The sequence below is a fragment of the Panthera tigris genome, chromosome B4 (genome assembly GCF_018350195.1).
Source record: "Panthera tigris isolate Pti1 chromosome B4, P.tigris_Pti1_mat1.1, whole genome shotgun sequence".
NCBI lineage: Eukaryota > Metazoa > Chordata > Mammalia > Carnivora > Felidae > Panthera > Panthera tigris.
Genome location: NC_056666.1, coordinates 22,625,250 through 22,643,295, shown reverse-complemented (window position 1 = coordinate 22,643,295; position 18,046 = coordinate 22,625,250). Strand labels below are relative to the sequence as shown.

Below are 18,046 nucleotides of genomic sequence, written 5' to 3'. Positions count from 1 at the left end.
TCGTTGACAAAGCAGATTTCTGATTGGACCCTGAAACATGGATTTTTAGCAAGCACTTTCAGTGTTAATGCAGGTGATCCATCGATAGATTGTGAAATATTGACTTACGGAGTTGATCATGCGCTTGTCATTGCTATGATTGTGTATTTTATTTATTATTGTTTTCTATACTACAGTATCATTTTGTGTGTATGTCTGTCTCCCACCAGAGCCCCTGAAGGGAAAGGACTGAGTCTTAGTCATCATTATAACTTAATGCTTAGCACAATGCAGTGTTAAAGAGCAGTAGAGTGCGTACTGCCTGTGAAATCTAGCTATGTGACCTGGGAGGATTTAATCTATCCTAGCCTCAGTTTCCTCTTTTATGCAGTAGTGGTAGCAACACTTAAGTGCTGTGGAAATTAGTTCTCAGGGCATGTATAGTCTTTAGTGTAGCAATTTACATACAGAATGTCCCCACTAAATGGAAACCATTACTATTGTGATGGTGGTTGTGTTCTAGAAGAAGCAAAATACATGTTTGACTTAATGAAAACTCCTAAATTATGATTTTAGCATCCATATTCAGGATATGTGTTTCACGCTTCATTAAAAATCTTTGCTTCATTGCCTAAAATACCATTTTCTCTTTTGGCATTTTAATAAAATATTGTGAGATAAAATCATGCCTTGGGCTTTTTTTCTCCTGCAGGAAAACCAAGAAACCGCTTGGAACCAATGGACACCATATTTGTTAAACAGGTTAAAGAAGGGGGACCTGCTTTTGAAGCTGGATTATGCACAGGTGCTAATATTTTTCTTTAAATAATAGCTCGTAATTTCTTTTTTACTTCATTTCTTCCTTCTTCCATATTTCATTTTCCACATTTTTATCTCCTGTATGTTTTTTCCTATGTCTCTGCATCAGTTATTACTATTTTTGAAACCTACTTAGCTGTGTGTTTCTTGATACCCAAACTGATGGGTTTGGACAGAAATAATATAAATTATAAATTAGGAGCACTTTTGGTTACCACTTAGAGAATGGACTCTTGGGGGCCCTTTTAAAAGCACCTGTTTTGCATACATTTAATTTTGATGAGGATTACAAAAAAGCCAAATGATAAAGATGTTTATTGGCATAATTGAAATAATCTTGGAGATCCAAGATTTGGAAGTACCTTATCTGCCAGAAGTGAATTAACTAATTTGCACTGCAAAGAATAACCTAAGTCTGCAGTGGAAGGCAGGACTTGCCACGTAGGTATCCGTGGATGCGGTCTGGTAACTGTTCTAAAATACTCTTGTGATCTGTGATTTCAGCAAGTCTTTTTTTTTTTAATTTTTTTTAATGTTTATTTATTTTTGAGAGAGAGAGACAGTGCTTGAGCAGGGGAGGGGCAGAGAGAGAGGGAGACATAGAATATGAAGCAGGCTCTGGACTCTGAGCTGTCAGCACAGAGCGTGACATGGGGCTTGAACCCACGAACCATGAGATCATGACCTGAGCTGAAGCCAGACACTCAACCAACTGAGCCACCCAGGTGCCCCTCTGTGATTTTAGTAAAAACTAAGAGATTTAGTTTAGGTTAATGCACACACTAAAATAGTTACTCTTTTTGTTTTCAATATGAGATAATTTAAATGAAAATTAGTAAAGAACTATGTTTTACTGCCTTTTGAATAAAGTGTAGTCTTTTCAGCTATAAATAGTACAATCAGCGGATGTTGCCACTAAGATTTATTAGGATGTACTATTTATTGATTATCTCTTCTGTCATAGTTAAAGTAAGCCTAATCCTAATCTCATTAATGTGTATAACATGTATATCAGTGTACATGTGGGATTCCATTATCCGGAATGTATCTCCTATCTTATCCTAAGCCTCGCAAAAGCAGGAAGATATGGAGATGCTGTGAGAAGCACACAGAAAGTACTTTTTTTTTTTTCTATTTTCCATATCTTTTCTCTCTCAGTCTTTTCCTTTCTGCTCCCCTGAATTCTTTTTTTTTTTTTTTTTTTTTTTTTTTTTTTAATTTTTTTAATTTTTTTTATTTTTGGGACAGAGAGAGACAGCATGAACGGGGGAGGGTCAGAGAGAGGGAGACACAGAATCGGAAACAGGCTCCAGGCTCTGAGCCATCAGCCCAGAGCCTGACGCGGGGCTCGAACTCACGGACAGTGAGATCGTGACCTGGCTGAAGTCGGACGCTTAACCGACTGCGCCACCCAGGCGCCCCTCCCCTGAATTCTTACTAGTAATCCAAATGTCCTTTTCTTTATTAAAATGAAGAAGAAGTTAATATACAGAAAGCCAAAACCATGTGCACACCCATATTCAAGTTCCGTAATATAGCACTAAAAAAAAAACTAAATGTGTTGGGAGGATACTACAAGGAAATGAGACTGAAAGTAGAGGATAGCAAGGTAATAAAAACAATCAACTGTCTAAGCGCACTGAACGATGCTTCTCTATCAGAGATGACAGGGTAAACAGAGAAAAAGCTAGGAGTTCTGCAACTCAGAAAACAAGTGATAGGGTTATAAATAGTATAGCTGGAGCCATTTGGTGACTATATCTTTTGGCATTTCTAAGCTCATCATTGCCTGGGGCTCTTAAGACCTAGCTCTATTTCATCAGAAGTTGTATGTATTAAAATTTAGATTCATTTTTGTGAAAGATACTTTAAAAGATAATGAACAAGAATATGTTAAAAATAAGTACATTAAGAAATATTTCGAAAGTTGGGGCACCTGGGTGGCTCAGACAGTTAAGTATCCGACTTCGGCTCAGGTCATGATCTCATGGTTCGTGAGTTCAAGCCCCGTGTCAGGCTGTGTGCTGACAGCTCAGAACCTGGAGCCTGCTTCAAATACTGTGTCTCCCTCTTTCTCTGCCCCTCTCCCGATCACTCTCTGTCTCTCAAAAGTGAGTAAACATTAAAAAAAATATTTCAAAAGTATTCAGAAATGACTTTTTAAGGAATTCCCCATGTGTTTTTTTTTTTTTTTTATTCCTCTTTGTAGGTGATCGAATTATAAAAGTCAATGGAGAAAGTGTTATTGGAAAGACCTATTCCCAAGTAATTGCTTTAATTCAGAACAGGTAAGAGTCCTGAAATATGATTAATTTTGGCCAAAGATGGGTGTTTATAAATCAGTGGAGGAAGTACACTTAATACATTAATGTCTGTACCCTACAATGGGATGTGGAGAAGCAGGACTTTTCCTTAAAGTGGATAACACATTTGAGAATTGCCAAGGTTGAACTACCTGATGGTAGCTTAACTTGGTGGCTTTGCTTTAGCAAATCTATCAGATTTGTGATTAAAGTCCTTTAGAATCTGAAAGGAACAGAGTTTAGATTTAAATGAAATGACAATTAAATTTATGATTTGTTTATAACAAAAATGTACATGAAAGCCAATGTAATTTATTTTAAAACCTCTTCCTTAGATATCTTTATATACTTTATTGAATCACATTCTTGGCTCCAGTTTATTCATTTGTTGTAATAAAGACAGCAAGAAATTCTCTTTGAATCCATCTCTCACCTACGTTCTACAGAATGAGAGACTTTTGAATTCTAAAGGCAAATAAATGTGTAGAGAGACTGTGAGATCTCAAAGATAACTTAGTCCTACTCTTCCTGTCTACCACACACCGAGAAAATTTTTCTTAATTATAAATAAATAAATAAATGGAAAGCCAAAGTGGTTACCAAATTGAATTCCTGTCAGATGCTACTGGCCATGACTGGGGTCCCCTTGTCCAGATCATCCCTATTATAATTAAATTGAAGTTCACTATTTTCTGAAGACTTTTATCAAAGTCCTCCAACCACGTCTAAAGCATTTTTTGATATAATCTAAGTTATTTACACTAATGCCCTAATACATTGTCATTTTTGCAGTTAGATGATGTGATTGGGATTTATTGCTCTCCAAGTATTCTTCTCACTGTTTTACTATTTAATGAAATTCTTAGAGAAAGCAAATCTTAAATCTTGCGTCTGATGTTAGATTCTAGGTGTTCCTGACAGTGATCCCTATTTGATCTCAAGTTTCGGAGAGAACAGGGGACTGGTGGACAATTTAAAGCCACTTCAGAGGCAGTGGGGAGGTCACCCAAATTTTTATTCCCTTGAAATAATTTAGATCATCATACGTACACCAATGTATCTTATCAATTTGTAATTTAAGAATTTTTCGTGTATTTGCTAACATCTCTTCTTTAAAAATAGTATTTTTCCAAGTAACCACGACTTAATCTCTGTTACTCAAAATCCACATTAAGTTTTTTTTTGGTTTTTTGTTCCTGGTGCAGTTCGTCTCTCAGAATAATAACACTTTGGAATGACAGTCTTGATTTTTCAGCCGATAAAGCAATTTGAAAAATAGAGGAAAACTGTTTTTTGATTATCTTATTTTCTTTTAAAAAATTGTGTTCCTTTTGTCTGCAGTTGGTAGCAAATGGATAATGCAGCACAAAGCCATTGAGATTCTGCAGTGTATTAATGTAAAAATGTATCCTTGCAGAAGAATTTATCTAAGCATCAGTATGTATTTTCTACCAGCTCTAAATACTGAAATACAAGTACCTACATATTTTATCAATAAAATTTATTTGAACCTGTGGTTCTTACAGTTGACTATTCTCAGCATTTATGAACCTCATAATAAGTTCAAATCGAACAAAAAGTGACACCAGTAAACTATTAGGTTTCGTTTTCTTTTTTTTGTTGTTGATTGTTTCTTCATCTCTTGACTGTATTGGGGGAAGAAAAAAATCTGTCTGATATTGTTAGGTTAGACACTGAATCACTTGATGGAGATAGCCCACCATCCTTGCCTTTTCTAAATGTAATTCCAGGTCACAGGACTCAGTATAATTCACCCCTTTGTGCTTTTTTGAACCTAGAGAAACTTCTCTATCATTTTTAACAGGGCAGTTATAGTACCAAAATAAAGTGAGACTTTGAGCCGTTTCTCTAAAGCCTCTAAAATTAAGTCAGAGAAGAAAGCAAATAGTTGAGACACTATATAGTTTTTAGAAATGAGTCATTTTGATAGTTATGATGGTGAACTCTGATTTCCTTCACTTCTGAGGCCAAAAGGGAATATTTCAAAATTGAGATGTTTAATATTACTTAAAATGTTAAATTTGAGGGTTCTTTGGTTATTTTCATGTGACTATATTTTTAACTTGATAAATAGTGAAAATATGTGGTAAAAATTATAATTCTTTCTGTGACTTGAATTAAAATAATAAATAAATATATGCTGAAGAGCTTTGTTCCAGGAGTATTTAACATAAGTAATATACTTCATGTTCCTAAATTAGAAACACATTATAAAGAAGATTTACCTGGTTATAAATAGCTCTAACATATGGCAGGATGCCTTCTTTCGTTCATAGTTAGCTTATATATATAAAAGTGACTTCTTTTTTTAATGATTTGGGTTTGAAAAGTAAAGATTAAAAAAAAAACCCAAAAATTAAACTCGTAAGCAAATTTAACAGATACCTCTGAGCTATTTTTTATGTCTTTTGTATACACTTGCCCCTCCCCTAAAATAATTTTTATATATATTCAATTTCAGTGATACAACATTGGAACTTAGTGTTATGCCAAAAGATGAAGACATTCTCCAAGTGGTAAGTTTTATTTATTTAAATCTGAATTGTTCAACAGTCTCAAACACTAGTAAAAATCCTTTAAAGATGGACTTTAAAGGTGGAGGTGGACAGAATGAAAGATTCTGGGGAAATTTAGCAGAGTCTGGGATTCTCTATATTTTACCAAAAAACAAATAAACAAACAAAAAAATTTTTCAACAAAAAAAAATCATCAATTTTTACAATCAAGTGACATAAGAATGTTCTATTCATTTTGACAGTGAATTTCTGTTGTTGCCATTTGGAAGGAAATTCCTAAAGAGTTTGCCCTGGTGTTACAGCCTAGGTAGTCCTTTGACCAGAAGTCATAGTTCAGGGCATAGTATATATCCCCAGGAATTAGAATCTTTTTTTTTTTTTTCTTATGAGAACAGAGATTTTGTGAAAGCCGTTTCTTAATTTTTCAATATGTATGACTGTTTGTAAATTAACCTACCAAGCAATGTTGGTAACAGTTCAATCCATTCCATTAGAAGGAAGGTTCGCAACAAATGAAGTCTACCCTGTGAAGGAAAAATGTCAGGGTCTTCAAGAGGAAATTATACTATATTGAAGTCTTTAGCATTTAGCCTAAATTTTTCCTCATTTTCAGAAAGAAAATAAGTTGAATAGAATGCTTAACTATTTTATTGAGCTTAAATATTGCTGAAAGTAAAAAGAAGCAAAACATACATAAATTTATAAACATATATAAATTTCATTCAAGAAAATACTAGTTTTCCTCAATTGACTTTGTAGTTTAGTAGAATAAAATAGCATCAGTAAAAGCTTTGAAGTAACACCCTCTAAGCTTCAGTGACCACTGAAGTTTGTGTTTTTCCTTTTAACAAATAATTGTGTGTTGTTTTTTTTTTTTATTCAAGTACAACAGGGAGCTCATGGAATCTTTGTGATGGGAATGGAAAGGGTAAAGTCATGTTTTTCATTTGTAAGGCATTAGTTTGAATTTAGTTTAAAATAAGTCCTAAGATCTTCTGTAAACAATTTTTTTTCTTTAAGAGAGAGAGAGTGAGTGAGAGAGCACGAGAGAGGGGCAGAGGGAGAAGGAGAGAGAGAATCTTACACAGGCTCCCCACTCAGCACAGAGCCTGACACGGGGCTCAACCTCACAACCACAAGATTATGACCTAAGCTGAAATCAAGAGTTGGACCCTTAACCGACTGAGTCACCCTGGTGTCCCAAAATGTTTGTGTTTTTTTTTTTTAACAGAAATGTGATTAAAGCTGGTCCTAGTGATTCAATTTATCCACTGACATGTAAAGTATAATTGACCAAAATCCATGGAGACCCATCTTATGTTTTCCAGGCATAGGCATGCGGATTGTATTTAGGAATGGCTTTTTAGCAATAACAGATCACCCCCCTCACGTACATAATTCTTCTGGCGTTGGGAAGTCTCAACGAGGAAAGTGCACCTGTCCAGGGTAGCTGTCCTAGGCAAGTAGAACTAGCTTGGAGTACCCACCCTGGTACTTGAGCAGAGTAAGAGAGCCGCAGACGTAACCACTGAAGGCAATGGGAGTCACCGGATTAGAAATAAATGAGGGACTCCAGGCTGATGTTCCTCCTACACAAGATGATGCACAGATGTGGAGGAGGCCTTCCCTTGAATCCTCCTTGGCAATTTGATGACTCAAAGATAGAAGGCATTTCCAAAACAGAACTGTTTTCTCATCTTCAGTGGACTCTTTCCTTGCCAAGGTGAAGGCACTGGGTTGGATCCTGTTTAGAACAGGTCTCGTTTCACAGAATGGCTGGAGTTGTACTGAATTCCTAGGGCAGGAATCAAGCACAGAATTACCGTCGCAGCCTGCTGTGTGGTTGATGAAGAGTATCAATGTGGAAGCGGCAGCGGTGGAGGGAATAATTTTCTAATTTCACGATCAGTGGAAAATTAGGTTAATTAGCCTGTCGTGTTATATTTTATTTAGGATATGTGTATTTAAAACAAAGGCAAAATACAAAGTATTACAAACACAGGGAAAAATTGGTGCACTTGAGTGCCGTGAGCACACGATCTACAAAGTTCATTAGTAAAGGGTCGTGGTAAGGGGTGCCTGGGTGGCTCAGTCGAGTCGGTTAAGCGTCCGACTTCGGCTCAGGTCGTGATCTCGCGGTCCGTGAGTTCGAGCCCCGCGTCAGGCTCTGTGCCGACAGCTCAGAGCCTGGAGCCTGTTTCAGATTCTGTGTCTCCTTCTCTCTGACCCTCCCCCGTTCATGCTCTGTCTCTCTCTGTCTCAAAAATAAATAAACGTTAAAAAAAAAAAAATTTAAAGGGCGTGGTAAAATTGTAACAAAATGCATTTTTAAAACGTTATTTGAATGATTTTAATCTTAAGAGATTAAAAGCATATGCCCTGAATGATAAAAGAAAACCACACTTTTAAACTCAGCCTTCATTCACATTTGAACGTACTGTAATTCATGAGAAAATCAAAGGAGTGTATATAATTAATGCCTACTATGCATTGTTCCCTAAAGGATTTTAGAAGGTGGCACCTTCTTTTTCTGCATAAATGTTTTTAGCTGGGATATCTATGAGTGTCATTTTTTAAAGCTATTGCAAAACACAAAGAGAATCTGGGATTAAAAAAAAAAAAACATATGTAGAAATTGTTATAACAGATTCTAGAGTTAAAATGTTCTGTAAAGGCCTTAAGTATTTATCTTGGTCTTAAGTCTGGTACCCAAAGTATATGCTTTAAAGATGTATTTGTCCCTCTTGAGATTGAATATTCATTGTAAAGAAAAAGTAAACATGAACATTTTTACGACCACTGTAAAAATTACTCACCCAAGTGAAAGCTTCTCGTAGTTTGTATGTGTTTGCCTGGGTGACAGCAGGGCTGTGTGTCCATGGAATTTTCTTTTCTAAAGTGATATATGGACCAAATTGTTCTAGAGGCGCTCGGCTCATCTTGGCTTAGAAGATTTAATTTGGTTTAAAATTCGACTCACGGAAGGATAGGTATGTAGTAATAAATTTCATAATTGCAGATGACCAGTCATATAATATTGAAAAACATGAAGTAAAACGAAGAACAATTCATTGTGTTCCTACTAGTGCCGTTAGTAGTGCTCCTGTACCCACAGCCTCCTTTTCTAAACCAACATCTATTTTCTAGATGAGCAATATGAATAGTATTACATTCATTTTAGTCACTTTGACATATTTTATAATGATAGTTTAGACTGTGATATCTTAGCTTCATATTTTTAAGGTATTATCACAAAATAAAAAACTCTTTCTGTTCCATTTTCAAAAAAACAAAACCAAAACCAGAAGGGTTGTTTCGTTACCCTCCCAAATGTCGGCCATGCATGAAGTCATCAAGTCACCCAAAAAGGGATTGCTGCCTGAAGAGAACCCTTTCTTGAATGGGCTCACGATAGGAGATCTCGACCTGACCATTCTTGTCAGTGGATGCATCGTGAGATTTTGTTAAGCGTTTGGCTTACTGGATTCCAAATTAAATTTTAAGTTGATTAGTCCTTATGGCTGTGGAGATTTGTGGGCATGTCTAGTGTTTGACCAGGGCACTCTGAGCCTGCTTTTGCTGTTGTGCGTTAATAAACACAGCAAGGTTAAACAGCTTTTCTAGTAGACAGGGAAGGAAGCAACAGTGTTAGGACTTGAACCCAGGTAGGTCTGAGACCAAAGCCTATTCTTTAAACTGAACCGCAGCCCTTTACTGCCAACAGGTGCAGATGAGGAGTTAAGTGGCCTAGCATAGTCACATGGTCACTGTCAGTTTTAAGTATTTATAATTCTAACATGCTTGTAAAGCCACAAATAATTTAGAAAGATATAAAGTTTTCACACCACCCCCTTCTTCCACACCCCACCTTGCCATGTTTGGCGTGTATTTTATTATACAGACAGACATGTAATTATTTTTTATTTTATCATAGGTAATATTATTAAATTAATAGATCAGCCTGTTAAAGGTGAAATGGTAGGCAGGAATTTCAGTCTTACCGACTTAGTTATTCTGCAGGGGTTTTTTTGTGGGTTTTTGTTTGTTTGTTTGTTTTTATCATCTATTAGGCAATAAATATGGAATAGTAATAGTATTGTAATGGTAATAGGTATGGTAATTGCGGTTTTGGTTCAACTCTACTAAAACCGAACTGGAAGATTATTTTAGGATGAGTTACTATTAGATACTATACATAGAATCGAGATCCAGACTGTTAAAATTAAATTTTATTTAATATGCTCTCTGCAGTTCTGATTCCAGATGACGAATTCTGTGGGTCACCTTTCTTTCCTTACATTCCTCACCCCCCATCCCCTCTCTTTTTAAAGAACCTTTTGGATCTGTAGGCAGGGCTGCTGCTACTCTGTTTTCATTTGGAATGGCTTTATTTTTAAAATATGAGCTTTTAAACTACTAAACTACTATAAGATATAAAAATTAACTACTAAGTAAAGGAAATCCAAGGAAGAATATTGAGTGGTATATAAAAGGGCTAAATGTAAAAAATGGGCTAGACTTTTTTTGTCATAGCCTGTTGAGTTCAATGGAGGAAAATTTAAGTGCTTTCTAATTCCATCAAAACATCTGCATATATTGTGAGGTATTCATTTGGGCTTAAATCAAATGTAAAAATAAACATTACTAAGAGCCAAATAATGCAGTTCTTATGACATTGGTTTCAAAAATTGCTGGGCCATGTCATTTCAGACAAACTTAATACACATTATGTTGACATTATTATAAAAGAATATAAATTGGCATCGTTACATATGAATTACTTTGTTTACATGATATTTTGTGCTATTTAAAATTGGTGCCCGCTGACAATTCAGATTCCCAATATGTAGGAATGTATGTAGTTACAACACTCATGTCAGGTCATGATGTCTCAATGGAAGAGTTGGTACTTTTCAACCAAGCACTCGAGAAAAAGTATCCCACAGTCACAGCTGTGAGCAGGTTATAGAGTTTTTGGTTCTGTTCCCAGAAGGTAAAACCTTATCAGTGGGTTCCTGTTCACCTCGAGAGGTTGCATATTGTAATCCATCCCAGGTGATCCACCCAACGTTTGCTCCAGCCCTGATTAATACTTTCCTCCTTGAAAGAGTCTAAAGTGGTCCTTAGTAGGCAGCTTGTTTTCCAGAGGAATACTTAAAAGCATCACGGGAGAAGAGGATTCTTTAAAATGTGTATTGTCTATTCCTAATTTACTTCCCTAAACTTATTTTGGAGCTAATTTATGTTTGTAGCATAGCCCTGAGAGTAGCCGTAGAAGTGTGTTCCCCTAGCATAATTCCCAGGTATGTCCATGACCTACCTGGACACATACAAAGCCACAATGGTCGAGGGCACTGCTGATTTGCCTGTGGATGTTAATGGAATGGCATTGGACCCCAAACTTTATGAGAATGAGGAACTTTCAAGGAGACAGATAAACAAGCTGTTTAGTGTACATGAACTCTGAGACTGTGTAAGGAAATTCAGTAATGCTCTTGAGTGAATTCATACTTTACTCATCTCAATTATATCCGCTTCTATTAGTCTGTGTAGAATATGCTGTTTAGTTAGTCCACTGTTAACGTGTGGTCCGTGTGTATGTATGTGAGGACCCACTTTGCCATAACTTTACCCAGAAGTGGGGACCCATGAATGTAGGCTTTTTAGTATTGAGATTTGTTATTTGTGCTCTTAGATAGAGATAGTTGAAGTATGTCAAATATTTTTTTCAAGTTTTTAATAGTTCTTGTTATATACTTTTATTATTAAGATAATATTCCTTTCCAAAATTTGAATAAAGGAGGTATCCCTAAGTTATTAGTTCTAGAATAGTACTTCCCAGCAGAAATTCCAGTTGTATTAAAACCCCTTCAGGGGCGTCTGGGTGATTCAGTCAGTTAAGCATCTGACTTTAGCTCAGGTTATGATCTCGCAGCTCTTGTGGGTTCGGGCCCCGTGTCGGGCTCTGTGCTGACTGCTCAGAGCCTGGAACCTGCTTCCGATTCTGTGTCTCCCTCTCTCGCTGTCCCTCCCCCACTTGCACTCTGTCTCTGTCTCTGTCTCTCTCTCTCAAAAATAAACATTAGAAAAAAATTTTTTTAAACCTTCAAAAAATACGAGTGCTACAGCCGAATAAGCTTGTCATTTCCCCTTGAGTTTAATAATGTACATTAATGTAGTAGAGGTTTTGAGAAGGCAGGGAGCCTACCAATCAATCCTTCACTACATCATTGAGCATGGAGAATACTCTCCTCCCCCTCCCTTTCAGGTGATGCTTAATAAAATTGCACAAACACACTGTGGGAAATACTGTACCAGACTGTTCACTCATCCAGAGGCAATTTTCCTGCCATGGAAAAATATTGGTGTGAATATAATCAGCATCGAAAAGATAGTCTTGTTATAGGCATATACCCATGTATATTTTGATTGACTGTCTTCATGCCTTAAAAATATTATGGCATGCATGTTTTCTTTTATCTACTCACTCAGCTTTTTCACCGCATTCTTGTTTTCTGTAATATTCATTATAAGTTTTAAAGAATTACTCTGGAAGTAATATTTTTATGTCTATTCAGTAATTATTTTCTTAACCTAGTAAAACAGGACAAAAGGTACAGTGTTGAAAGATCTCAATTTTTGAGCGAAACATATTTAATAAAACAGTCAGTTTTTCTTTCCAAGTCATAGTGTAAAGACAGCTCCCGTCCGCTGACAGCTTGTGGTCGTGCTCTGATTTACCGGGGAAGGAGGAGGTTGTACTATTTTAAATGCATAATAGAGCATTCGTTTCGTCATCTGGAAGCAGAGATGGAAGCAGCTCAGGGGAAATGAGAGACCTCAATGTTGCTCTTGTGGAAGGGAAGCTTTGTGGCAGAGTATCAGACAGCAGCGCAGATGGAAGACAATACCTGTCAGGAGTGCATGTCACCACATGTATTTTGCTCTCAGAAATGGTAGACGAATCAAATAAGAACCAGATAAAAGCCTGAGAAAAAGACGCTCAGAAGGATACTGAAGTTATTCTTTATGCTTCACTGCCCTTTACTTCTCTTGGTACCTTCCAGAGAAATCAGTATAGATGTATTTTTAGCTTGCTGTTTCCAGCATCAGTATGACAACATGATTCTGTCTTTATATCAGTAAGCAGCTTCTACTATGTTTTCCCATTTTCTGCTAGCTACAGTTTACAAAGGATGTCACAGCTCTGGTAAGAAATGCACAGAAGCCATTTCCTTGCTTTTTAAGTTATGTTTTATAGAGATTTGTAATCAGCCCACCTATTAAAACTGTAAGTTTGCTTTAGTGAAATCCCTCCATAGTGTTAATCTTACTAATTTGCAGAATGTGTTTGTGATGTATGGTTTTCTTTATTTTCTTTTTTTTGTTTGTTTTATGTTTGGTTTTCTTTTGAATCCTGTGCATAACTGGTATGAAAACATAACATTTACCTGTATGTGTATTTTTTTAAGTATCTCACCCTCTCTGTTTCCTTGGTACTTTGCTGTTATGTTTGTGGCTGCACTTGGGCTTTGCAAGCTGTCTGATGCAAAGGCAGGATGTGATGATAGACATGAATTTAAGCTTGTTTTGATTAGGGGAGGATGTGTAACATGATACCACACCTCACTGTCTCAGATGCTGACATAGTCCTCAGTTACATCCATTGGTTCTGTTTTATTGTGTGTCTGTCTTTAATTTCAGTTATTTTGAAGTTTTAAAATATATGGCTAGCTAATTTCACCAGTAATGGATAAAAAATAATTTGAGCTGCATGCCAGCCTATTAGTAATAGAGAAATGTCTCCTTATAGTAAGAGACCAAATAAATTTGTGCAATGTAATTTTGCATTTGCTTAAAATAAATAAAAATTATGTACAGAGAGATGAATTACTTTTTTCATATTTTGGGGTCTTTAATATACATGCTTACTTTAAACATGCCTATTTTCTCTGATTTTAAATACTAAAATGTTTAGCATGGCTTAGGACTTAATTTATCAAAATGGATTATTTTTAAGGACTCAGTAATCATGAATCTACAAGACACTGCTCAATATGTTACATTTAATTTATGCTAGCAGTGGTGCTTAAGATAAAAAGGCATTTGGCTAAGATTTTTAATATTTTCACCTTCACTCTGGCAAAAGATCAAAATGTTCTCTGGCAAAATGATCAGAATGTTGCTGGGATTTATCAGGCAGCCATTTAACCTGTCAAATGCTGAAAGATCATCAAACTTGACTGGGGAAAATTTTAGAAGCAACAAGGCTGTATCTAATTGGCTAGGGGGAAATTTGGTATGTTTCAGTCTTTTGAGAAAACAGGCAGTTGTCATTTCTATTTGTTGCAAATTCTACAATTTATTTGATTTCTGAAAGACTAGCCCTTTTCTAAATTTGTGGAGCATCCTTATGTTGTGTTTGCATGCTTGCTTTAGCGAATGTCACTTAGGAAGAAGGCAGGGCATGGTAAAATAAAATAGTGCATCGCAAGAACAGAAGCTGTTGTTCTTTCTGTGAATTTTAAATGACGCTTTTTTCTCGTTTCCATGTAGGCGTATTCTCAAGATGCCTACCTGAAAGGCAATGAAGCCTACAGTGGAAATGCCCGCAATATACCTGAACCCCCACCAATTTGCTATCCCTGGCTGCCATCTGCCCCTTCAGCCATGGCACAGCCAGTTGAAATCTCTCCTCCAGATTCATCATCGAGCAAACCACAAACCACTACGCCAGTACTGACGCAGCCTGGCAGGGCCTATAGAATGGAAATACAAGTGCCTCCATCACCAACAGATGTTGCAAAGTCCAACACAGCGGTGTGTGTTTGCAATGAAAGTGTAAGGACTGTCATTGTACCTTCTGAGAAGGTTGTAGATTTGTTAACTAATAGAAACAACCACACAGTTCCTTCACATAGAACTGAAGAGGTGAGGTATGGCATAAATGAGCAGACCGCTTTGAAAACAGTGTCAAGAACCACATCGCCACCATCATCAGTTCCCACTGCCCATCTGATTCATCAGACGACAGGCTCCAGATCGTTGGAACCTTCTGGAATCTTACTTAAATCCGGCAATTACAGTGGACATTCAGAAGGAATCTCAAGCAGCAGACCTCAAGCTGTGGATTCTCCTTCTGTCTCTGTTAATCACTATTCTCCAAATTCCCATCAGCACATAGACTGGAAAAACTATAAAACTTACAAAGAGTATATTGATAACAGACGATTGCACATAGGCTGTCGGACGATTCAAGAAAGACTAGATAGTTTAAGAGCAGCATCTCAGAGCACAACGGATTATAACCAGGTGGTACCAAACCGCACTACTTTGCAGGTACGACGTCGAAGCACCTCTCACGATCGAGTGCCGCAGTCTGTTCAGATCCGACAGCGCAGCGTGTCCCAGGAGAGGCTGGAGGATTCTGTGTTGATGAAGTATTGCCCACGAAGTGCGTCTCAAGGAGCGCTGACATCTCCGTCTGTTAGTTTCAGTAATCACAGAACTCGTTCATGGGATTATATCGAGGGACAGGGCGAAACCTTAGAAAACGTCAGTTCTGAAGGTCAAATACCCGATTCAAATGGAGAGCGAAAACAGACTTATAAGTGGAGTGGATTTACCGAACAGGATGATAGACGAGGTATTCATGAAAGACCTCGACAGCAAGAAATTCATAAGTCTTTTCGAGGTTCAAATTTTACCGTGGCCCCGAGCATCGTTAATTCTGATAACAGGCGAATGACTGGCAGAGGAGTGGGGTCTGTGTCTCAGTTTAAAAAAGTGCCACCAGATCTGAAAACACTGCAGTCCAACAGAAATTTTCAGACTACCTGTGGAATGTCATTGTCTCGAGGTATTACACAAGACAGGTCACCTCTTGTGAAAGTCCGAAGTAATTCTCTGAAAGCGCCTTCTACGCACGTCACCAAACCATCGTTTAGCCAGAACTCACTTGTCTCTGTCAAAGACCAAAGACCAGTAAATCACTTGCATCAAAACAGTCTATTGAATCAGCAGCCGTGGCTGAGAACCGAAAGTGCCCCGGATCACCAAGTGGAGACGGGGAAACCCCTCTCTTTACCTGGAGCTTCTGTTAAGCCTGTCCCTCAGATGAGTGAGAACTACGGCGCTTCGGATTTAGAATTACCTGCCCCTCAAAGAAATCAAGATTTAACTCTGCAAGAGGCTGAAATGCAGGAATCGAATACCTTAGATAATAAAGAAACTGTCATCCTAAGAGAAAAACCTCCATCTGGCCGCCAAACACCACAGCCTTTAAGGCATCAGTCTTACATCTTGGCAGTAAATGACCAGGAGGCCGGGTCAGACACCACCTGCTGGCTGCCTAATGATGCGCGCCGAGAGGTCCATATAAAAAGAATGGAGGAAAGGAAGGCCTCAAGTACCAGCCCACCTGGGGATTCCTTGGCATCAATCCCGTTTATAGGTGAGCTTATTCACAGCCCGTGGCTACTGTGTCAAATATTTTGCAGATCTTTTCAGCAAAGTATTATTTCTAGTTCAACGGGCACAAAAATTGTACGCTCGGATTTTAAAACACTTGTTCCGAATCTCCTGCACCAAGCTAAGACCAGAGCCATGAGCTCTTACCCTCAAAAATTATTTCAAGTGACTGTTTGCCTTTTTTATTTTAACATTATGCTCTCAATACTTTTTTTTCTTTTTCTTGAATAAGACAGAATTTCCCTATCTGGGCCCAAGGGACTCAGCAAACCAAATCGTACCTAGTTGACGATAATATCTGAACCGAAAGCCAAGTAGAACAGTGTTAATAATTAGTCATCGACCTTTCATTTATGCAGTGCTTTTTACTTTATTATTTCTTATTTCTTTGGCTTGAATGAATAGACCTCCTCGTTGGCAAGTTACTTTGTCTTGGAGTGAATCTTGGGATAGGTTTGGAAAAATTACTTAAATTACAAGCATGTGCCCCAATATGGAACAGCTGTTATGTTTACTTAGGCTTTGTCTGCTCCCATGCACCCTAGATATATTCTCCACAATGCAGCCAGTGTGGTGTTTTAAAAATGTAAATCGGGCATCTGGGTGGCTCAGTCAACGGTTAAGCTTACGACTCTTGGTTTCTCCTCAGGTCATGATGTCGCCATTCATGAGTTTGAGCCCTGCATCGGGCTCTGCACTGTGCAGAGCCTACTTGGGGTTCTCTCTCTCTCTCTTTCTCTCTCTCCCTCCCTCTCTCTGCCCCTCCCCAATTTGCACAGTCTCTGTGTCTCTCAAAATAAATAAACTTAAAATAATAAAATAACAGTGTAAATCAGATCATTCCACTCCTCTGACCAGAAAGCCCTGTTTACTTTCCTCATTACCCAGAATACAATTTCAAATCCTTCCGTGGCCTGCAGGGCCCTCCGTGATGTGCCCCACAACACCCTCCACTTCTCTGATCACTTCTCCTGTCCTCTGTGCATGTGTAACCCATCATCAGCCACCCCAGCCTCCTTGCCCTTCTGGAACATGCCAGGCATGCTTCAGGGCCCTAGCACTGCCAGTTCCCAGCCCTGGAACACATTCCATAGATAGTCACAAGACTCCCTCGCTGCATTTGGGTCTGTGCTCAAGTTAGTACTTTATCAAAGCAGCTTTTCCTCACCAGCCTGTCTAAAATAGGTACCCCCCCCCCACAACATACACAGAACCTGACATTCTCTATCCCCTTAAGCTACTTTATTTATCTTCATACTGCTTGTTTACACTTGACATGTTTTATATTTTTTACTACACGTTTCTCTGTAGAGCTAAAACATATGCTACATGAGAGCCAGGATTTTAGATCTGTTGTCTACGTCTGTAATCTCAATACCTAGAACACTGCCTGACATGTTCAACATGATATTTGTTGAAATAATAGGCTAAGGATAATGTTTGAGATGATGGTTAAATGTATAGCAAAATAAAAAAGTTCTCATCATAGTTACTATGCAGCTCTAACACACATAATCTGCTCACGGGATTGTCTTGTATGTCTTTAGAATTACCTTTCCCTAATAATGAGAAGTTTAAGCTATAGAGAGATTAAGTAACTTCCCTGAAGTCACACAACTAATAGACAGTAGAGACTGACACTTGGCCCTCTGACTCAGCCTCATCACAGAGCACGGCTCCAGAGCACACCATTTATATAGATGCATTGTGAGGAGCGCCCCCTGGAGTTGTGTGATGCAGGGGCCTTCTTTTGAGGCCACGGCCTGTACTCATATCCTGTTACCCCATAAGTTCATGAAGAGTTCTCCATAATTTTATATTGTGCTTCTCTTTGAGCAACATTTCAAGGTTTTTTCTTTTCTAGAGAAACTTTTTGTTTTAATGTTTTTATTTCATTTTTAGAGACAGAGAGTGAGCGGGGGAGGGGCAAAGAGAGGG

At 37.8% G+C, this 18,046-nt stretch overlaps 1 protein-coding gene across 1 annotated transcript in view; it reads left to right on the top strand.

The window, feature by feature from the left end:
• Nucleotides 1-18,046, top strand: part of ARHGAP21 (Rho GTPase activating protein 21) — a 134,583-nt gene that overhangs the window by 81,343 nt on the left and 35,194 nt on the right. The window contains 5 exon segments of the mRNA XM_042991241.1: nucleotides 692-784; nucleotides 3,008-3,086; nucleotides 5,584-5,638; nucleotides 12,819-12,848; nucleotides 14,195-16,091. Of these exon segments, the coding sequence (XP_042847175.1) occupies nucleotides 692-784; nucleotides 3,008-3,086; nucleotides 5,584-5,638; nucleotides 12,819-12,848; nucleotides 14,195-16,091 (2,154 nt within the window).